The sequence below is a fragment of the Pygoscelis adeliae genome, unplaced genomic scaffold (assembly GCF_000699105.1).
Source record: "Pygoscelis adeliae isolate BGI_AS28 unplaced genomic scaffold, ASM69910v1 Scaffold74, whole genome shotgun sequence".
In the NCBI taxonomy this organism is placed as follows: Eukaryota; Metazoa; Chordata; class Aves; order Sphenisciformes; family Spheniscidae; genus Pygoscelis; species Pygoscelis adeliae.
Genome location: NW_008824665.1, coordinates 2,736,283 through 2,760,025, shown reverse-complemented (window position 1 = coordinate 2,760,025; position 23,743 = coordinate 2,736,283). Strand labels below are relative to the sequence as shown.

At 36.9% G+C, this 23,743-nt stretch overlaps 1 protein-coding gene across 2 annotated transcripts in view; it reads right to left on the bottom strand.

Annotated features, from left to right (window-relative positions):
• VWA8 (von Willebrand factor A domain containing 8) overlaps positions 1 to 23,743 on the bottom strand; it is a 201,097-nt gene that overhangs the window by 38,067 nt on the left and 139,287 nt on the right. For both annotated transcript variants that reach the window (XM_009322841.1, XM_009322840.1), the window contains 4 exons: positions 22,776 to 22,930; positions 20,928 to 21,129; positions 14,623 to 14,704; positions 12,447 to 12,651 (listed from right to left, as the gene is read on the bottom strand). In XM_009322841.1, coding sequence (XP_009321116.1) covers positions 12,447 to 12,651; positions 14,623 to 14,704; positions 20,928 to 21,129; positions 22,776 to 22,930 — 644 coding nt within the window. The remainder of the gene's footprint in view (positions 1 to 12,446; positions 12,652 to 14,622; positions 14,705 to 20,927; positions 21,130 to 22,775; positions 22,931 to 23,743) is intronic.

Here is a 23,743-nt window from a genome sequence, read left to right as displayed (position 1 = left end):
AATTAAACAGGGCAGTTTACAGTCAATGAAGAATATGTGTTATTTGCCATACAATGCATTAAATTATTATTGAAAAATATGAATTACATGAATATAAAAACACTACAAATACTATAAAGTTAAAATATCGATGTGTTCTTCAATAGCTTGCTTTCTTCGTTAGCACTGTGGACAAAGATTGGGCATGTATCAGAAGATCATTGCAGGAAAAGAAATGAAAACATCTTAGACATTTGTCCTACAGGAGAAAAATCTTTTCTCACAACCATACATTATTATGAAACAAGATTGACTTTGGCTGTAACAAAACATGACTATTCTCCAGGTGAAAAAGGCATTAAATAATCCATCCCACAGTGGCACAAAGGATTAGGAAATGTATTCCACGGAATGCAGAATGTATTTCAGCAGATGTGCAAAAGACTGATTTTTCCCTGAAACAAAATCATCGTTTTCTTTTATCCCTTCCCCTCCCCACCAGCAACCTTAAAACCTCAGTATTACCCTACGCTGCATTTAACAGGTCACAAGAACATCCTTTCCTCCAACACATTCTTTATCAGCAGCATGAATATATGCATTATATTCCCAAAGATTATATAAAAGTTCCACATCAGGCAAATTAAAGGCTAATCTGCCTGTTCCATGGTGGTTTTACATTCTATTGTAAAACTGATTCTACCAAAGACAGAAAGAAAACATTTTATAATCTACTTAAACAAACTAGTGAGAGAAAGGCAAAAAGAGGCAAAAAAAAATCTAATGGTTTCTGTTACTTTTACTTGTACAGCTTTTTCCTTTGTACTAAAAATTAATAGCACAATTTCTATTCACATCAACAGCACAAAACTGAGCCCACAAGTCATTTTTCCACAGAAAGGAATATTGAGTATTAGACAAGACAATAATAATGTATAAAATACATTCTGTTTCTTCAGTTGTATCCTGAAATGAAGAAACATTTGTTGCACTGCAGTATAAAACATTTAATAGGTTTTATTCATTTGGCTTCATTTTGATTTTCTATCTTGTCTGTAAAACTTTGCAAGAATTCAAAATGAACTAATGAAGCTTCATGCATTATCTGACTCCAGTGAACATTTCTCTCTAAAAGTAGCTTTTAAAATTCATACAGGCATTAAACTTCTGTCTCAAATAGCAAAACCGTTCAAAGCATCATAGCTATAAGGAATTTTAGAAAAGTGAATCTGGGTGGGGAAAGAGGTAGAGATTTGGAGTGAAACACATAAAAAGGGGTATCTGGCTTGCAAATGAAGTTTTCATACACCAGCTAAAAAACCCAAACCACTATATAAGATGCAGTTGTTGCTGCTGTGGGTCTTCTTTTGAACTAAATGCTGTCACTCTAAGAGCCAACTCGGAAACTCTGCAGCAGTAGATGCATTAGAGTCTTTTGCCTATGAATATGCACTCTGTGGCTTAAAAGCTGGATAAACTAAATGAAGTAATGAGAGAATATCATAGATTTGCTTCCATCTAACAGATCCTCCGCTATGTCAACACCTATGTAAATTCCATTTTCCTCTGTAATTATTAAAAATTACCTAGTCAATTCTTTTCAACTAAAAGATGTGAGTCATCATCTTTTTAGTATGCTAATCCACTACAAAATGTTATCAGAGCAGACAGACAATGTCTAGCTTTGTTATTTATCATGACTGCTGCACGCCTCCTAACATCAATGAACTCAGGAAACACTGAATTCGGTTTCTTCTGGAGTACCCTGAATAATCATCAGCTAGAAAGATGGGATAAATGAACACATTATGACAATTTGGAATAGTCTGGACAGAAAACCACAGGGACATTGCATGGTCAAAAGAAAGCTGGAAAAAAATTACATGTGGAAGCAGAAAAGCCTTATTTTCTATAGACCTAGGACCTTGTCAAATCTGTCCTTAAGAAGCAGAGACATAAGTCATTAAAGATCAACTATGTTGTTTTGTTTTCTAAAGGAAAGCCTCACTACTGTAACAGATCAGATGATTTAAATTTTCACTACATTTGTCCTTCAACTAACCAGGGAACAACTTCCGTAAGGGCAGAATTATTAGTATGCATTTGTCTCGCTGGGACAGCAGGATTTCACCGGTGTTAGGAGCTCCAGCCTTTACATCAGCAATGTGCACTGCTGCAGGCTTTTTGAGATCTGAAATACGGTGTGTTGAGATTATTACATTTTCTCCCATGAGAACTGTGGGCTTTCACAGGAAGGTCAGAGGAAGAAAGAGGAACTTTGTGCTGGACCAGCCTGCTCTAATAGAAAGTTAAGGTTATTTCCACTCCCGCTTTTTGTCTGTCTGCTCTAATTAGAGTGGAATATCTTTAGGAAAGAGAATGGATTTTAGACGTGTTTGTATAGTGCTACCAACAAGGGCATCCTTTCAGCTGAGGACATTCATGTGAGAAAAAGTATCTGACAGAGAATCGATGATCTTTATCTGAGTTGCTTTACCTAGTGGAGACTTTTAGAGACATGAACTTATTGAGCTCTGTGGGTTCATGGTTTTCTGGTCTTATGCTTCCCCATATTGAGATGCCTTGCTTCAAGAGGCGGTGTACGTCTGCTACTCCTCATTTTGCTAAAATGAATCATGCAGTCCAGGGAAAGATCACAGACCTAAACGGTGTATTTGGGGCTCACGGACCTCAGAACTGCAAACGCTATCAAACTATACCTTGTAATCCATTCATTGACTAGATAACTTCATAATCTGCAGTATTTCAAGTTTTTCAGGATTCCATGCAGGACTGCAGAATGCCATCATACGGTTATTCCAATGTTACAAAAACTCTCCACTGCATGTATTTTTCATAATTTATGGCGTTTGCACCGACAGTATTTAAGAGATGAGCAGTCACTGTTATTAGCTCACCGATGCCCTCATGTGGTCAGAAAAACTACTTGGTCTAAAGTAGAAAATGCAAAACCAGGGTTGGCTGTGGGGAGGACTAGCCACTCTTGCTGAAGGTCATGCTTTTATCTCGAATCAAGAACTGCAGCTTTGCCCAGTTCAGTCTTAACATCAAGAAAAGCTGGATTCTTGTTAAAATGTTATAAAGTAAAATGTTACTTTTAAAAAAGGAAAAAGAAAATTAAAAATTGTCAGTATAGATTAAAGTAGATCCTGAGCAGTAAATATAAACAAGTTGGGATCAGTGAAACTCCTAAATCAATTATTCTTCAGATAAACATCCAACGTAAAAAATAAATTTCATCAGATTAACTTGCATTACCCTAAACTTTCAAGTACAAACTGCAGCTTCAGAAAATCAAAAGAAAAAAAGAATGCATTCAATAAAACCAAAAATATTAATTCACTTAAAGGGTGAATAATTCATGTAGAGTTCTGTGTGATTAGTTGAGCGGAATTCAAATAGAATAAATGAGACTATTCAAGGAAGGGAGTAAGATGATTGTCACCCAAAGATGGCAGAGAATCAAACTACGGATTTTCTGGTCTTAGCCCAAATAACAGAAAGAGGCATAAAGGAAACCCCCTTCAATTTCTAAGAATCCACTTCCTTAAATCCATAAATAATGCCTTGCACATTGAGGATGGGATTCGGATCCACACTGCAGACAGCTAAAGGTAGGGATCTCCCAGGTAAGCCAGGTGTCTGAGGTGCCACTACGGGCAGTGGTGTCTGAAGAGCCACACGGCGTCTCCTTTGAGGTGAGCTCTTCAGGCTTTCTTGGTTACAATGGGAGCTCACACGCTTAGCTCAGAAGCAGACACCGAAATGCCCACAGGTCTGGAGCTGGACCCTACTCCTTCTCCTTGCTGTTGCTCTTCAGTATTTCCAAGCACAGCCACAGCAACCTGCCTGAGCTGCTTGTGTGCAAGTACATGCAAATGTTGTTTAAAGCAATGAAAATTGAACTGCTTTTGCCTGTAAAAACTAAGCCTTATTTATTAAGTACAATATACCTGTTGCTTTTTTTTATCTAATACAGTCTCAAAAAGAAGCAGGGTAAAGGGTATAGTTGACCATGTGTCTCCTTCTCTGGGAGGTAAATGTTCGTCTCCTGATACTCCAGCAAGGCTCATGGAAGGCTGTGTGGTGTTTAGTGAGCACAGGTTTCGGTGAAAAATTGTAAGAAAGGACAGGACACCCTCTCTAAACAAGCTAAGATTTTAAGAAGACAGTTTGATCAACAAACTCCCATGAGTTAGTTGAACTTGAAGCATGTTTTCAAAGGGCTTAGCCATTAATAAACCAAGGCATGACTGCTGTCAAGGAAAACATAGCCATTCATTTTATATAAATTAGAGCGTTTGCAAGACTCTCTGGATCTTTTTGTTATTAATGTTTAATTTTCTCAACAACTATACAGGTGATTTCCAAAACCCTCTAAGGAAAGCACCTACATCATATTACGGAAACTGAAAGGCAGCTACACAACATTTCTTTTGTTCTGTAATAGCACTATGAGGGAATGAAAGAAACAAATCTAAGAGTCCTTCCAAAAAATCAACTATAATTAATTCAGGACTAAAAGCACTACTACATATCAGCCACCTTCCCTTGTTCTGGCCATACAATGGACAAGTCAAATTGCAAAAGATTGTTAATAACCATGCCACTTTTTTTCCATTTTTTAAAAAATTCTTCTGTACATTTTACTAGATGATAGTTTGTATACTGTATCATCCTGTATTCCTGATGATCCTACCTATTTCATGATGATTGCTCTGAACCTCTCGCTGTTGCAATTGGAGGCCAGTCCAACTGTGTCCACCCCCTCCATTCTAAGAGATCAAAATGCACCTGGGAAAAAGGAGGCTGTGAATACATCCACAGGAAGTTTCTCATTTTCTGAGTCCAAGTAGGTGCCTCAGCTATATTCTAGCTCTATATCAGGCATACACCAGCTAAAATAACCCCTCGGGTGCAAAAGCCAGACGGGGCAGGACTTGTGCCAACAGGTCTTTTAACCAGCTGACTACAGACAAGGACCTGACAAAAGGAGGGAGAAGTATTATTGCATTCCTCATGGCTAAGTATATGTGTAACACAGGGATCCCGAGATCTTTTTCCTATATTGCTCTAAAATATCTTCCTCTAATCTCTTCCTTCCAATTCCTGTTCATTATGAAATACAGTCCCTGAGGGATTTGGTACCTGCAAGGTTATGACGATCCCCTGAGGTAATTCTAATTCAAGAGAGTTGACGTCCAGGTATGACATCTGGGCAAAAAAATGAACTTTTGCATGTGTGTGTGTGCATCAATGTGTGTAAGTAAATATATGTGTGTGAATACATATATATGCACACAACTACATATGTATATCCCCTCCCAGCTAATTTAACATGTTTGTGTTTCTTCTAACTTCAACAATAAACCTGACATTTTTGGCGTTATGATTGCTTTTAAAATGTACTCACCTTTGACTCCAGTTCAACACAGGCTTTACCTGAAGTCTAGGTAGGATAGTAACACATTTTAAATATATTTCTAATGATGGACCTGGCATCCCATAATAACTACTTAGTGTTTGCCTTTGCCCTCATCAGATCTAAAGGTTAGCTGATGGATTGCAGAAGGAAGTCTGAGTGTTGGGAATTACTACTGAGTGCTGCTGAACTCATCAAAATGCTGTTTTTAGCAAAAAGCCCTTGCATCATGGATGATTTGAGCAGTTAAGACACAAAAAAATCCACCCTTAATTTTTTTAGCTATTGGTGATGAACACATACATTGCTCTTTTACGTTACTGACATGAACCGTATGTTCATGTCTTCTAGCTGTTCACAGGACATAGAATAACTTACGTGTTCTGTTATCATTTTTGAGCACTGCTATAAGACCATGAAGACAGCCATTTAAATTTGAGAAAAATATCTATTTATTGCATTTCTTGAGTTTTGCTGAATATGTCTATACTCATCTCAGCTAAGCATGTTTCAACCTTGAGCTATCTAAAGTTGACATTTTTTTTCTTAGATGGCTGCACTGCATTTATATGCAATTTTTTGCCCAATTTAAGGTATGTTTGTACTGATTGCAGCATTCAAGGACATTCAAGCTACTCAGCTGGCAACACAGGCACAAAGTATGCTTATATATCCTTATGGGTGTATGCTGCATTTATCCCACCTCTGACACTGCAGTGTAGACATACAGCGTGCACTCGAACAAGTGACCTACCTTCCTTATGTCTCAGTTCCCTCCTCTGGAAAGCAATGGTAATGCTTACTGGTTCCAGATGTTGTAATAATTACATATTTAAATGTTCAGGGGTGTCTAAAGGGAAACAGTTATGGATGGCTGAAGTAATTTTTTTTTCACTTCTCCATTTAGCTAGTTACAATGATTCATGCTTTGTGGAAACACTGTATCAGTAAAATGTTAACTAGTCACCGCAGAAACCAAAAGAACATGCCTCTGGCGGTACTGGGGAAAGGAATTGCAATCTAAGATAAAAACATTCATTTTTGACAGAAAACTATTCTCTCAGTCAATTCCCCAGGGCAGAAGATCTTAAATGAAATCTCCCAAAACCTTAATCTAAAGCCTCCCCTATTCTTACATCCATTTCACTCACGTCTCCTTTTAGTGTCATGCTGAGTTGTCCACCTCTAGGACCAATTCTAACAGAACGAGTCTGGGCCAGTACTGCATGAATTTCTATACACTACTGCAGAACTGTCCCCAGTGTATTTGTTGTTCAAACCACTGGTGAGAAGCAAACAAAGATTTTTTTCTCATCCATGCATTTTTCTAGATTCATTCCACATCTCAGTTTTGTGATGCTGTGAGCTCTAACGCGACTTAACTGTTCAGTTGGCTTTTTGCTAGAAAACAGACAGATCAGGTCAAGTCACAAAAGCAAAGTGGGGGAAAAAAATGGGAGAGAACATTTCCAGGCTGCTTCTTGTCTCTGGAAGGGCCTGGTTTCATATTAAGGAATTGTCCAAATAAAGGTCTGCCCCCAATAGCTGAACTATTACTGACAGACACTATGTGAATGTTCTTCACTGACATGGGCTGTTGAAATGCTTTGAGCTGTTGGACCCAGTGGGTAGAAACCTGTCCTGAGCAGGTGTCAGTGTCTCTCTTACACACTTCCTTTGGACTGACCCACCTACAAAGAAGTACATGAATTTTTAAGCTGAGTGTTGCCCATCAGTCTTGAGACTAAAGAGCTGGCATGATGGAGGTGTTTTATTCTTCAGGTTCTACACAGCGCATGCACTTGCTCATGGGTGAGTATAGGTGTAATTTTACTACCTGAAGCAGAAGAAACTTCTGGTAGCTGAGCTATTTTTAAACAGCTGGTATTAGCAAGGCTGGTGTCCACTTGATTCGCATTTGCTGTATCTTTCCCCTGTTCAGTCCTACAGTATGTGATCTTGACATTATATTGGCTAAGTCTGGATCATTTAAGAAACCCACCTGAGCTCTTGTAGCGCATATAACCTGAGCCAAACATTTCAGATTTTTAAGTTTCTGAGGAAAAGACACACTATACAGAACACCTATGTAGAGTGGGCCTCTGTCGTAGGCCAAAGAAATGTAAGCAATAACCATCCTTGAAGAAGCAGTGTACTGTAGAACACGAGGCCTTGAGCTTTAAGATCTGGGATCTACCAGGAGATTGTGACCCTGTTTAGGACTGCAGCAGTGTCCTGGTTTCAGCTGGGATAGAGTTAATTTTCTTCCTAGTAGCTGGTACAGTGCTGTGTTTTGAATTTAGCGTGAGAATAATGTTGATAACACGCTGATGTTTTAGTTGTTGCTAAGTAGCGTTTATACTAAGTCAAGGACTTTTCAGCTTCCCATGCTCTGCCAGTGAGGAGGTGCACAAGAAGCTGAGAGGGGGCACAGCCAGGACAGCTGACCCAAACTGGCCAAAGGGATATTCCATACCATGTGATGTCATGCTCAGTATATAAACTGTGGGGAGTTGGCCGGGGGGCAGCGATTGCTGCTCAGGGACTGGCTGAGCATCGGTCAGCGGGTGGTGAGCAGTTGCATAAATTTTTTTTCCTTTCCGTTTTTTTTTGGTTTTGTTTCTCTCTCGCGCGTTGTTTTACTTTCCATTACAATTTTATTATTATTATAATTATATTATTATTATTATTTCAAGCATTAAACTGTTCTTATCTAAACCCAGGAGTTTTCTTGCTTTTGCTCTTCTGATTCTCTCCCCCATCCCACCAGGGAGGGGGAGGGTGAGTGAGTGGCTGCGTGGTGCTTAGCCGCCGACTGGCATTAAACCATGACAGCCCATTCTGGAAAAAAAAGATGGGAAAATGGAAAGAAGTCTCTTTTTTTTTTTTTTTTTGCTTGTTAACTCTTCACGTAGATGAAAATATGATTTCATTTCCAACTAGGTACCTGAACGTTTGCTATACTGAAAATGAGAGAGAAGAGTCCATAGGAAATCAAAAGAGTTGCAACTACTTAACTCATTAGGCCTTTATATATAGCCACAAACACAGAGCAATGCGATTTCAAAAACTCATCTCATGCACGTAAGAGATGATGCATCTACTGAAGGTTCCACACATACATCAAACAACACAGATACCAAAAAAACCCGCCAAAATAAACACCTAAGAAATCTCAGATTACAACAATATATTTTTTTTTTATCAATCAGATCACTTCTTTGGACAATCTTGGTACTGAAATAACAAAGAGACTATCCTCAGCTTTGGGATGTCATTTTGCATGGTGATATTGTCCAGATCAAGACTACACAAAGATTGCCAAAAATGTTGTGATTCAATTTTGAGGTTCAGATATATATTATCATTAATTACAAGCCAACACTTTTGTAATCTTTGACCAAATACACTTTTATGCACTCAACAGGTTTGGCTATGTCCTGGGACTTCTGAAAACAGTGACATTCTGAGTATAATCTTTACATAGCATAAACATTTTGGACAACAGTCTACAGCAAGAGAACATTAAGTGGAATGAATACAGAAATAAATGGCTTTGCTGATAATCACGGATAAATGAAAAAAGATTTCGTTGCAGAGATTTCAGGTGCCTAAAGGGCATGATGCTTTACCATCTATTGAAATACCTCTAAATGATGCACCTTTTAATTATTTTTATGTAAGCATTGTACTTTATCTAAATGAGACATAACAGCAAACAACGCTTACTGAAAAACAACAGCCCAACTATATCAGAATGTAATCAGTGTTTTTTCTATTTAATTTCTATCAATAACCCTTTGATGCAAAAAGTAACACAAATTTATCAATGTCTGCTTATTGCCATGAAACTTTTAGGACAAGATTTTAAAAATAAATTGTCTTTCAAATTCTTTTCAGATATTTCATAATGAAGTGACGTTGTTCTCAGAAACACCAAACAATGAAAAAGCTCAACAATGTCTGGATTTCAAGTACAGTTCATAGCTTTAGAAAACCCAGTATTTTGTTGAGATTTTGTATTTTAGGCACTCCAATTTAATAATTTCAGAATACTGTAGTCATATTTTGAGTTAAAAACTTCAATAAATGAAGAAAGTTTCTTACCTGCCTATATAAACGCAAACTTATGTAAACATAAACCATATTTCCAGAAACTATTTTCGTAGCCTCAAGACTTCAGCAGTTTGAACTCTGCTGAGTATATCAACCATACAAAACAAATGTTGACTATTTTGAAGACTGCCACGACATTCTATCAAGGGAGCCTAATTACTGATTATAAGTGGAACAGCTGTTTGTTTTCCTCTGTTTCATTGCTTATGTACATCCAGTCTGTTTCTGAGATCTAATGTGTTTATGAAAGCCAAAATGCAGCCCTAGAAGATAGTACCAATAGTTCCAGCTGAAGCCTGGTTGAAGATTTGTTTCCAGTTCTTTGAATCTGTATTTCTATTGAAAGCCCTCTAACTCTTTTTTATCTCAAACGTCAGGAAGCTTCAGAGAGATTCTGTGTTGTTTTGCAGAACAGTCGTTCCCAACCACCTAGACAGGTCTCATGTTGGTCTAAGAACACCACCATGAAGGGCTAATAACCTTTGTTAAGCCTGTAGTAGCTTTGTGGGCTGCATCAACGGCAGCTTTTAGGGAAGGGGAAATTGGGGGTGGGTAGAGAATGAATTCTAGTGATATGTGGAACACTGACGATTTTCTTACATGAGCTTCTGCTACAAGATGATTGGGAATGATGTGTTTAGTCAAGGAATTAGAGATGCCTCATTAGACTCCAAGATGCTTAACATGAGCATGAAACATTATACAAAAGAAGGTGATTTTCATACACTTGAATGAACAGATCAACACGTGGCTGCAAAATATCTCCAATTCTATAAAAACAGGTATCAGGAAATATTTAGCTGCAGCTTTCTTAGCAAAGTAATTGCCTCTAGAACAGGAAACACTGGAGTTCTTGCTATGTTTACCTTACACAGGGAATCTACATGAATAGGTTTTCAAGCTAACAGGATCCTTTCATTTCCAGAAATGAATGCCTTAATAAAGTACTGCTTTTATGTCTATGTCCATTGAAAAACTGAGTTAAATAGGAAAGGTGAAGGCCTTCATCTCCAAATAGCAAAGTATAGACTTTACACAGCAACTACATATCTATTATCTTATTGGAGATATATACAAATAAAATAAAAGATTTAATTTCTTGCTTATTGCTCTGTAATGCCTTTGTAAATAAAGTTTCTTAGGCCTCATTGTCCTTCCATTTAAAGCAAACTGTGTAAAGCAGAGAAACAGAAGTTAGTGATAATCATGCAAGTCTGAAGATCACACAGGAGGCTTTGTTTCAGCCCTTTAGCTCAAATCAGACAGTATGCCATTTTGAGTTCTGACAAACCACTGACTTGAGCTATATACTGTGTTGACAGAGGAAAGAAGAAAGATACTCTCAGACAACTTTACCCTGGCATGTGCCTACTTAGAGAGGCAGGCTGTCAGGAGAGAGAAATTATATAACAGATCTGGAAAACTGGTTTGTGACTGCAGGAAAACTTCTTAGTCTTTTTTTTAAAGTGGTTACTTGGCATTACTAGTTAAATGAGTTAAAATTTTCTGATGATGTGTACTTTCCAAGCCAGTATTCTCTAATATTTAGTTGACTATGATTGACAGTACAGTAATACTGTTGAATAAAACTACAAGTTATAAAAAAAAAAAAGAAAAACAACTATTAAAACAAGTAAAACTCTAACTGTTCCTCCTGGCTCTTTTCATTTCTACTGATCAACTTGATCAGTAGATCAAATTGGGCTGGTGTAAACCGACTATATCTGACCATAAGATGGTGCTAGTGCTACTGCAGTGGTAATAAAAATGGCACTGGTAAAGCAACAAGCATCCACACAAACGTGCTAGTGGGTAACAGTTTCCTTTTCTCATGACTTTTATGAAAGGCATTTGCTGAGGTCCGGTAACAAGAACATGTCAGTTCTTGCACAAGTTTTTGTAACTGCAGAACATCTTGTAGAAAGAGAGCTCAGAGTGGGAAAAGAAAGTGAAAGAAGAGCTATGTTTCTGGCCTAATAAATCTCATTCACACTTGAGATACCCAGACACGTTGTAAACAAAAATATAGAAAGATCTAATTTAGAAAAGACTCATCCTGTTTTCCCATTCTAATGTACTGTGAAATTGGTTACAGAAATTCATGAAACAGAAATAATTGCAACGGTAGATAGAGACAGGATCTTCCTAGTCAAAAGTGGAAAAATCCTCCTAAAGCACACTCTAGTTCTTCGAAGTAAAGGGATAACTTCTCCAGTCACTAACAGAAATTAAAGATGCAGTTGAACGGTCCTGAATTTTCCCTCTGTGTTGCAATGGTGATCATACATATTAGCCAGTACATTAACACTTGTGTATACACACCTACACATAGCATTCATGTGTATGCTGTATATTTTCAACATCTACCTAAACATTCCACATGAGAACATGGCTGTATGGAGACCCTTGTAACTCTGCTCAGCTGGGAGAATTTTCAAAATTAGCCAAAGGCACTACTGTGAACTCAAGGCATCTTCCACCTAGGTTTCAAGTTTCTTTTATAAAGTCCAAACATAATAATTTTTTCCAAGTATCTGAACTCTGGAAAAGTGTATGCTTTCCTTAAAAATTAATTTCATTATTCTACATGTTGAAAGTTGCAGTTAAAAATCAGCAGGAGATAAAGAATTGATTTGCATTTAAATGTACTGGAATTTGGCAAAAATACAAACACTGCAAGACAAAGAGACTGTCAGTAACCATAATTACAGGGGTCACAAATAAGCTTTTTAATTAAGCTATTGTGTCTTTTTTTTCAGTGAAGACGTCTATTCAATTTTTCTTGCAGGCGTATTTCTACTTCACAGTGTTTTTCAACACAGCTCTCCCTCGACCCCTCTCCCAGCTGAAAGCTCATTTGCAACTCATTTTGTTAAATGTTTTTCACTTCAACTTTGTGAAATCCTACCTGCACAGGACGACCATCTTCTTGGCCAATCATGTTCCTCCAGTCCTGCAGCGACTGCTGGAGGCTGTCCAGCCCGGTCTCCCAAAGCCTCACACCGCCTCCCATGTCCACACTAACCAAACCTACTTTGCCCAGTGGTGCCAACAGGGCATCGGCGTCCGAGATCTTAGAGAGCCAAGATGTATATGGAGAGAGAGATTGTGATCTGAAAAACAATAATTAATGGGATTTTTCTTGAAGCTGCAATTAAAAAAAGCATAAGTATTTCTGTAGTTAAGGTGACAATTAAATGAAATTACATCCTCATTCCATGAGAGACTATAACTAAGCCCTGCAGACCCACTATTTCATCTGAAACATTCCACCTACTGAAAGTGGATATGATCGAAAGGTACTTGTCAGTATAAGAAGCAGTATAAAAGACCAGGCTGAAAGGGAATGTGTTGCCTAACCCACTGCTATATCTCATCTATCTGAAGAAAATCAGTCTTTACAAAAAACTATAAAGAATTTAAAAATACGTTATAGAAAAATACAAAACTATGAAAGAAATAGGAGAGAACATGACCTGGGCACTGAGGAAAATCCCTTTCCATCAACTTAAAGTAACACCTTTCTCTAGTGCTTTAATAAAAAATGAAGACTTTAACACTCATTTAAAGATGGCACAGCTTTATACACAGAGAATCTCAGCACCGTTTTAAACAGTCAACTTGCAGACAAAAATTTACTGCTGAAACAGAGGGCCTAATAGCTACATAATATGAAGGGAAATTTAGATAAAGTAGGAAAGATTCTTTGCCTTTTTTCAGTAATGACATGCATAATGACTTGGCAACATGCACTAATACCACAATTAATAATCTTCGAAGATAAAAGAAGCAGTGACACATACTTTTCTACCTAAGACTGAAATCACCATGTACTAATTCAACTGAAGAAGAGTTATCTTAGCATTTGACCAGGCTAACTATGCCAGAAGGAGGAACGCTTGTTAAATTTTAGCATAGAACTATTCATATATATGAAAAGTCACTTTATTTATCAGTTCTTAATGGAGTACATTTTAAAATCTGTACTTCCACTCAGATTTGCCATAAATAGCTTAAATCTTCATATTAGGTTAAGGGTCATGATGTTGAAGTTTGGCTTTGTAATTTTTGTAATTTCTTATAAAATCCTAGTGTAAAATAAAGTGTGATTCACTACTATTTCTATGTTAATGCCTTATATTTTTGAATGACTGTGTAAGACGTAGGCCAATGGATCAATTATAAAATGGTGAACAGTCCAAAATTAACTCTCTATTAATTCAAAAATTCCACAGATTATTAATGAAGCAGAATTAATTTAAATGAGAATTCATTAATATTGTCAAAACCAACATCAAATGGATAGAATTAAAAAAAAAGAAGTATAAAATTCCTGATGTGTGAGTTTCATACATGTGCTATTTAAACATGCGAAGTTGAGAGACTGCTATTTAAAACAAAAAACTTTATTATCATTGCAGTGGAAAATAACGATTTGTAACCAAAATATATGTTTATATCATAAAATACTTGCAAATATGCTCTACAATGGTGAGAGATAGATGTTAAAACCATGCAGAAGCGACATAGTCTGGCCATTTTAACGTATCATACAAGATACTTGTGTATCATGCAAGATACTTGTGAGGGAATGTATATTTTCCAAAGGGAGAACCAAAACATAGAGAAGCTCAAGTTATTTTCAAGATGAACTTTATGTTGGACCAGAACTAGATTCTTGGTTTCCTAACACCTAGAACTGGATCATTCTGCCTATCTTGGTTAGACCCTAAAGATAGAGAGAAAGGAAAAGAAAATAAAGATAGCAAAACAAAATGAAAGAGGTAGAGGATAAAGTGGGTGAAGAGGGGGAAAGAGCAAAGGGAATGAAAATCAGAAGGTAAAGCTACCTTTCATATTTACTAATTAATTGCTACATTTTCATTGGTATCACCTAGTAAACAGATAAAAAATGTTGACAAAAATATGCTACAACAGTTGAAGAATTTTACACACTAAGTATGAAATATTCTTACTTTCCACATCAGAAGAAATATTTGCTTATCCTGAAGTAATAATACACACTAAATTCTCTTTGCTCTTCCTGTAAGACAGAGGCTGCTCTAATTAATAAAATCAGTTACCTAGGAATAGCAATGTATTTGATTTTCTTTGAGTTAAGATCTGTTACTTCCAAGTATCCAGCAGCTTGTGGAGGAGTGACATCTGAAAATAAACAAACAAGTTATTTTCCTGCTGCATGATTAACTGGTTATTGCATTTGCATTTAGTAGATTAAATTTAAACATTTCATTACACAGTACCTGTCAGAAAATGATAAGCTTTCACATTCAACACAGGAGTATATCTTGCAAATACAGAATTGTTTTACTATTATGATAGTGAGCAACCAGGCACAAATATAAAAGAACAATGCATTTGTATAGCAAATGTCAAAATTACACACAAATATAGCCCTACTCGCAAAAGCACTAATCAGACATTAATGCAGTCCCTAACTCACTGCTTTTATCTGCCACTGAAGATAATGTCAGCTGTATATCTGACTTTAAAAGCATATTGAGGAATGTTTCACAACATTGTGCTTATGATTCCCACTTGAAAATTTCCAATAATATTAACCTAAATGTTGTTGCCTTAAATTGAACCACTCTTTTTGCAGGTAGTTTCCCACCAAAGATTTTATAACTTCATAGTAAATAGCCCTAGACTATCAGGCATTTAATATTCTGTTTATAGACAGTTTAATGAATATAGCTAATACTATGGTCCCTCCCTCACAAATAAATGTGTGTGTGTGTGTGTGCCTACACTGGCTTTTGCCAATGTACGAGTACACTCTGCCTGAGCTCAAAATTGGCTTCCAGTTAGGAGCTGGTTTTCATCTGCCTGGAATAAATTGAGGAACTTAAGTTTTTCAGAAAAGAAAACAGAAGACTGAATTACATTGCATAGTATGGGCACAAAATATCATTGTCACAAGATGAAAGCAAGTCTAGATTTCCTTCTGAAACAACATTTCTTTCACCTCCTTGAAATGGAGAGCCTGACGTTACCTGCAGAAGTGTTGATGCTTGCATACAGCACACACAGAAAAGACCAGTAAGATCAGCAGTATAAGGGGATCTAACATTGAAATGAGTATAAAGAATAAGCCACAGCAGCACTTCATGAATATCTACTGTATCTACATATCTGTAGTATGCATATCTACAGTAGCACATCTGTTGACTTTACCCATCTTCATAAAAATGGAAATATCAAACACATTGGAAATAGGAAGAAGTAGTCTGGAAAAATGCAGGTTTATGGGCCACAGAGCACTTTTTATTTTGCCTAGATTTTGTTTCTGTTTTAAAATGTGCTATCTCTTTCAGTAGTAATGGAGAATAAGATACACATTAAAAATTCTGACGAAGATCTAGAACATAGAGCTGATACTGAACTGGAAGGGGTAGAACTGTGGGATAAAAATTAAAAATTAAGTTAATAAATTAGAGAAAGAACACAAATCAACCCAATTAAATTATAAAAAGACAAAGGATTGCAGAGTAGGAAGCTGAAGAAAAGGTAATCAAATATTTAAATGCAACACAGGAACAACTGGCCAGGCCCCAGACCTGCAGTCAAGGATCTTACGATGAACATCAGACCTAAACAAGTGCAGCGTGTTCCTCTTTTGCTGAAGCCCAACAGAGAAGAATAGCTATACGCAGCTCTAGACATCAAACTTCAAGGAAAACATAGACACATGAGATAGTCCTGGGGGTGTCAAAGGGATTAGAATAGATGTGCTACAAGGACAAATGTAAGGAATTAACTTTTTTTTTTTTTGGTCTAAAAAGAGACTTTTTTTTGAAAAACATATATCCCATAATATCAAAAAGATCCTTATAAAGAGACCAAAATTATCCTGACTGAATGGAGTTGACATGAAGCATTCAGTTTTGTTTAAGGCAAAAAAACCTGGATACTAGGAAAAGTTTTTCTTACACAAGGAGAGCGAAGCATTGCAATAGGCCAATTGTTTGACGAATATCAGTTAAGAAGAGTCTAAAAATGTGTCATCCTGTCCCTATATAAATAGGTGGACCAGATGATGTGTTGAGGTTATTCCTGTAACTGTGTGTTACACTACATGTTGTTCCAGTTACTGTCACACTAATAGAGATACGCACTCAGTATTAGACTGTTACTTTATATTCATATATAGAAAGTGTTGAGAATCCAAGTAAATATTTGCTCTCAAATAGCCCTCATTTCTATAGCCTTGTTTTTAGAATAAACATTAATACTTATTTGCTGGATTCTGCCATGATCTCCTGTCTGAGTTTATATTTTGTGGCCATACATCTATTTGGCAGTCTTTGGGGAAATTATTACTTGTTATAGTTTCTTTTCAAATGTAACTATTACCCTGGTTTACAGTTCCAATAAAACATAAAGGAAATTATTTCTTTGCTTGTCGTTCCTGGAACAGTTTTGGTAATACATTCTGGAGCATGCTACAGTTTGGCTGAGTACTTTGAATAATTAATAGAAATGGAAGGCTGTGTGCCAGAACTGACCAGTTGTCCACGAAGATGAGAGAGAAAGCCTGATAGATATGCAAACTGAAGCAAAAATATAAAACAACTTCTCAAAGGCAACATAAGACATTAGTGCAAGAACTTCAAGGGACTGCCACATACTCAATTTTCTGTAATAGGATGCCTTTGCTTCACTATACCCTCTCCCAGGAAAGGATACAAAGACTTATGAATGAAGCCTTATACAACTTTTGTGGGTAAGTAACTACAGGTTTTCATTGCAGAAACAACAGCACAGACGAATCACCAAACGTCCAAAAGCCCCCATGAATTATGCAGCACGATCAGGAATAAGCAACATTGAATCTCCAAGGGACCAAGACCGTTAAGCAGCTACTGGTAGCAGTTAAATGTGCATTAAATTAAATATTCTGTCAATTAGTGAGATTGAAGGGCAAACTCCAGAAGAAACAATAGCCCAGCAGAGAGGGTTGCAAATACTGGATCTCAAATGGGCGTAGTAAGGACTAGTACCTTATAATCTCACTTTTGAAGTGAGTACATGAATGCATGTCTCTCTTCTTCTGTCTTCCCTTTTTCACTTGGAAAGATTTTGGATTCATGCCATAACAATGGCAATACTAGGTCCCTCTAATCTAGTATCCTGTCTCCAAGAGTAGTCAGATGCTTGAAAAGTGTAAAGATAGACAAGCATACATGGTATTTTCCTCAAGTCACCAACCAGTTCCAATCTAGGGGCTTCTTAAGCTGGATGTGGTGCCTATGTTTTTATGTCTATATATTTATTATATATTATTAGTAATGTATTATTATTATTTAATATATATTAGTTAATACGTATTTATTATATTTATATGTCCATATATGTCTATATACTTTCCATGAGTTTGTCCAGTTTTCCTTTGGATCCATGTTTCAGCATTCACAACATCCTTTGGGAAGCAGTTTCACAGGTTGGTTCCCTGCTCTGTGAAGAACCACCTCCTTTTGTTTGTTTTGATGAAGTTCCTACTAGCTTCATTAGCTGCCCCCTAACTCTGGTACCGACTGTAAAATTGCTTTTCCACATCTCCATGCCAAACATGTTCTTGTAGAACTCCACCATATGTCCCTTTCCTGATCTTGTCTCCACGTGCAGGAGATTTGGCCAATGTAATCTTGCTCATCCTTGTTGCCCTTTTCTGAACTTATCCCGGTTCAGTCTTCTCCCACCTTGAAACGAAAACTACACAGTGTTAAGGACACATGGATTTACACAACAGCACAAAGATGTTATCTGTTTTTTCTCTGTTTCTTCCCTAGTAATTCTTAACATTTTATTTGCTTTTTTTGACTGCTACTGAGTTTTGAACTGATATTTTAATGAAACTATCTATCATAACACCAAAAGAATGCTCCTTAGATGTACTGATCAGCCCCATCATTTTAGATCTAGAATTAGGACTCTTTCTTTCTTCCTTCATGTACATTATATTTATCTATACTGAATTTCACGTGCCATTTCTATTGCAACCAGCATTGTAGTCCTTCTGTAATCCCCCATGGTGAATCCTTTCTACCGTGAATAATAACCAGTATCATCAGCAAACACTGTCACCTCACTGTTCATTCATTTTTCCATTTTTTCATGACCATGCTGAGTAGCACAGGTCTCTGTAGGACTCCACTCATAGCTCCTCCTCCACTAGAAAAACTGACCATTAAGTGATAAATGGAAACGTCTGAAGTCCTGAAAAAGGCTATGGAATAGAAAACCTAGAGTCTTGCTCAAGTCCAATTTAATTGTATCACTAAGGTCCTATTAAACATGATTCAGTTAAGGTCAATTTTGGTAATTCATAAATTAAAATGTCATTTAGAAAAGAAAAATCAATGATAATGATCTTCAAGAAGGCCTTAAGTCTTTCAGCTTAAATGGCTATAAAGTACTGTACAAACTATACCTCATAAAATTTTCTACAAATTTAAAGCTATCAATCACTATTCATGAATATATTTCACCATAGTTGAGGAAAAAAAAAGTTAGTATCTTGTTCAGCTATAACAACAGATATAAATTAAATTGATCGGTCAGAGAGAAGCCAATTCTCAGACAGATAAGTTGCTCAGGTCACTGGTATCCAGGATTCATGAAGAATATCCCCTGGGTTTTAATTATATTAATCTAGCATTATAAAGTGTTATATACCACAGCAACTTAAGAGACTTTTAGAAATAACTGTCAAGATCTCAATTTTAGGTATCATTTGGAAGCACTGTGTCCCTCCCTCACTCCCAAATTAATAAACTAATTTTAACAAAAACTCAGAAGACTTACCTTCTGAATTTTTATACCATCCACTTCAGAGTCAGATTTTTTTTTTTTTACCGTGAAGGCCTAAAAAAAATGACCCAGTCTGGCCCTTTAGCAGTTTATAAAGTATGAGAGGATTACAGCCTGAAGTGGTATAATTAGTTCCAAGATCATCATGCTAACTCTAACTATGTTTTAAAGTTTAATCTTTTTAAAAGCTCATCTTTTCTTTACAAATGTAGGTAACTTCAGTTTTTTACCCTGTTTATATCCTTGACTTTGCTTCTTTAGTCAAGTAAATGTTTTATCCTTTTAGTAATAAATAAAAGGATTTCTCTACACAGGGAAGTTAATCTGCATTAAATGAGGACAGACTTATTAGACAACTTATTTTGTAAAGGGGAGTTAATTTGGAATAAAGCATATATTCTGGGACAGAGAGTTCACATACAGAACAAATCAGGAATAGCTTCTTGTGCTGATGAATTCCAAAAACCTGCCACTCTGCCATGTACAAATATTTTGGGGGTTTTCCCTTTTGATAGTGACCTTTCCTTGGAGATTTCTAGAGGTAATTAATGCAAAACTCACAAATGCTGTTATTTAGCACTAATTGGTATATTTTTAGTTATTGGCTGAAGAGGCTAAAGATACAACAATAACAGAAAGCTTGGCATGGCAGCACAAAAAAGTCTGAAGGTCTGTAGTCTATACCTGCTTTAATAGAGTACAAGTGGAGGATGGTTTTGCTGTATGTGAATGTTGCTCATGCAACATTCTCTTGGACAAGAGGAGAACTAAAAAGCCTGGGTCTCTTCAGTCTGGAGAGAAGGCAGATGGGACTGAAGTTTACAAAGTCATGAAGGTGATGGTTAAGGTGAATGCAGAACTGTTATGCACCGAACCCTGCAATGCTAGAACGAGGGGCACTTGATAAACCTGGTAGGAGATCAGTTGATCAGAGAGAGTAGTGAACTTGTGAGCTTGCTGTGGAGACACACAAGTTCAGGGAGGGACCAGACAAACTTGTGGGCAACAGGTCCATAAAAGGAGATTTCAAGACTGAGGCAGGGATGTCCCCTGCAACATCCCTAGCAAAACAACTGCAAATGTTGAGGAAGTATGAAGGGAAAGACACAGAAGTGGCCAGGCTCACATGCATTCCTGAAATAACGTCTCCTATTGGCCCTGCTGGAGACAGAATACTGACCTAGACGGACAACAGGTTTGTCTTATCACTGCATGTCTGTGTGGCACTGAGCAGAGGTTGGAATTACTGGTGAAGGCCGATTGCTGAACTGGAATGATCATGTTCCTGTAGCTGGTTTCCTGTGTGGACAGGGGGAGATCCCATCTACTGGGATATTCACAGTTTAGGTAGCCTGTTAATTCCTCAGAAGTATAATTCAGCACGTTAATAAGATCCAAATAATTTTAAAAACGAGTGCAACCACCCTCATTCCTCCTCAAATGCTTGCTTTGTGATTCTTTAAAAACATTTTGGAAAAATTGATGAGTGATTGCAGTTTATAAAACAAAAACAAGCGTGTACAGTTGTTGCAGCACAAGTATATGAACCTCTTACCTTTTGGGTAAATGTCTTTCAAAGGCACATCTCCAGGTGCTAAAATTCTGACTATTTGATTAGAAGCCAATAAAGTTACACAATTGGTTTGTTTTGCAGCTCCTGTTTTCCTCCGGGCTCCGTAATAAAATGGATCAGAAGGAGAAGCACGTTTGCCACTCAGAGAGGAGTTTCTTTTCCAGCTATACACTTCACTAGGAGACTGCAAGAGAGAAGGAGTCTACTGAACAAAACGTTACTCTTACTGAGCCTAACAACAAATGTTTCTTGGTAAGTTCCACTTCTTATCTAATTTCAAATCAAATGTGGCTACTGTGGTTACCTCTCATGTCACCACATGACAAGGAAAAGACCTGGATTATTTTGTCATTAAAAACTCCTATAGGAGTGAAAAACAACAGACCACCTACACAAGTTTTAGGAATTGAGACTCTCTGAAGATCTGAAGTTGAATCAACAATTTTTTTCATGTTGAATCAGGAACAGAAAGCATTGAAATAACCTAATCTGGAATCAAACTATGTAACAAACTGTTACCATAATCTAAGTTTCCACTAATGTAGATAAATGCAAACAGATATTTCAGTAGTGAATTCAAAGCTAGGCATTAAGGCTGGGATTTGGCTCCAGGTTCAGAGACATAAATGTAGGTGTTCACATGTGAGCCAGGTGCTTCATCTCCCACTATAGTCAGTAGAGCCTAGAGAATAAATCATCTCATTTTGAAGAAGGCCTCTACGTTTGGTCAGCTGAACATTGCTACTATGAGTAAGAGCTTAGATGCCTTGTTCATACTAAACACCTACACTATTAACACTAAACACTGAATCTGAAGTTTTGTCCCACCACCCTCACATTCACCTTTACCGCTCCCTCTTCGACATTCACATGGACATTTAAAACTGTGTATAAGGAAAGACAGGGCCTCAGTCTAAGTCAGGGAGTGCAAAATGCTTCATCACCAGTGTTGGTATTGACGTGTGTAGCATCTTTAGTACTCCCTCCTCTAGACTACCTCCCTTTTCCAGCAATAAACTCACATCTATTATAAATAATATGAAAAGCTAGTATAATCAATCTGGTAATAAAAATCCAAATCAAGTAAAACTCAAAAGTAATTGCAAAGACAGGGAATGTCTTATTGACAAAAACATATTTTTGAATCATTTTGGATTTCAGAGTATTGTCTTCAGTCATTTGGCTTTCCCAAAATTCATGTCTGTTAACAGTGAAATTTTCTAATTTGCCCCAATTTATTACGTAAACATGACATAGAATTATTTATTCCATAAGCATCACCCTTTTTATGTACCAATAGGTAGTAAATATAAATAAATCCAAAGAATTAAACATACTGCTTTTAGTTGCCCTGTGTTTACCTCCAATCCTTGCAACAGCCTTAGTCATTACACTGTTAAGTTTCACTTTCCTTTCTGGTCCTTTTCTAATTGCATCACAGGAGTGAGCAAAATTACATGCAGTATTTACACTTAACTACATTATTAAATAGTGAAAGGGCCATACAGTTTTGCTACCATTTTCTGTATCTTTTTTCTTTTTCTTAAATCTAGTCTTGCTAGCTGCTGCATACTGAGCAAAAAGTTCATGCTGAACACTCCAAAATGATACTGATACCCTTTTCCTCAGTGCTTATATTTAATCAATTATTTCAAAGTCCGCTGAAATCCTTCTAGATTAGACTACGCTACCAAATGGTGTACACTACATGGATTTGTCATTTACTGTCATTCCCTTCTTTTTCCATATCATTCGGTAAACAGGTACTTAACTGGTTACAGAATAAATGAGATCATATTACTTCATTGTATAATAATGCTGAGTATTTACCAAGAGGTCTGGGAAACCAATAACAATAGTAGCATAATTATGTTCATCTGAGAAAATCCTGTTGGGGGAGCTGATCTTTTGTCCCACAGCTGCACTGAGGTTTTCTGAAGATAGCTGGTCACTTGAAACTGCATGTGGCACACACAGTTCTGACACTAAACAGGGAAATTAAACAAAATGAAAGTCATTAAATCCAGATGTGCAATAGGAAACAATATTAACTGTAAGAGTGCTGAGCACTGATCATTGCTATTGCTTTGAGCATAAAATTACTAAAAAGCAGAAGATTTGATTATACTATACTATAACACAGAAAAGAAGTCAGGAAATAATGTTATTTTTGTAAAGTTAAGTACTTAAAATCAGGAAATACTAGCTTTGTAGTTGCTTATATCACTTAATTTTGCCCTCTACTGTGCAAATGAGGCAGGAAGCCTATGGAATAGAACAGCATGTGATCTCATTGAAGATTGTTATTATGCAAATGCACAAAAAGGCAAAATGTAGGTTTGCACAGGTTAAGTGTCAACGTGACATTTCTTGGTAGCTGTCTTGCTGTCTTGGCAATTTAAATAATGTTATTTGTAACACATTTCTGGTAAATAAAGGTCTAGTTTTCTTTTTCTTTAAGCTAAGGAAAACTAAATTTTATTCTGTGCAACTGTAACAGCCCTTTACCTTGCCTCAAATTATCAACACAGTCAGAACCTGCTATCTTTAGTTCTGCAGCATACACTGTTTCCACTTCAATGGGCAGACTATCTCGTTTACCTGGCAGCGAGAAAAAATCTTTCCTCCCTCAGAGGATGAATGGGCTACTGGTTTGGGTTAGTGGCAAACCCACACTGGTCTACCCTTTCTTAGTTCTCCTGCCACAGGTTCTGCCTCAAAGAATGAGAACAGGCTCAAGATGTTACATTCGGGGTTTGCTGGATGATTTGGAAAAAAGGTGGAGAGGGAATATGATA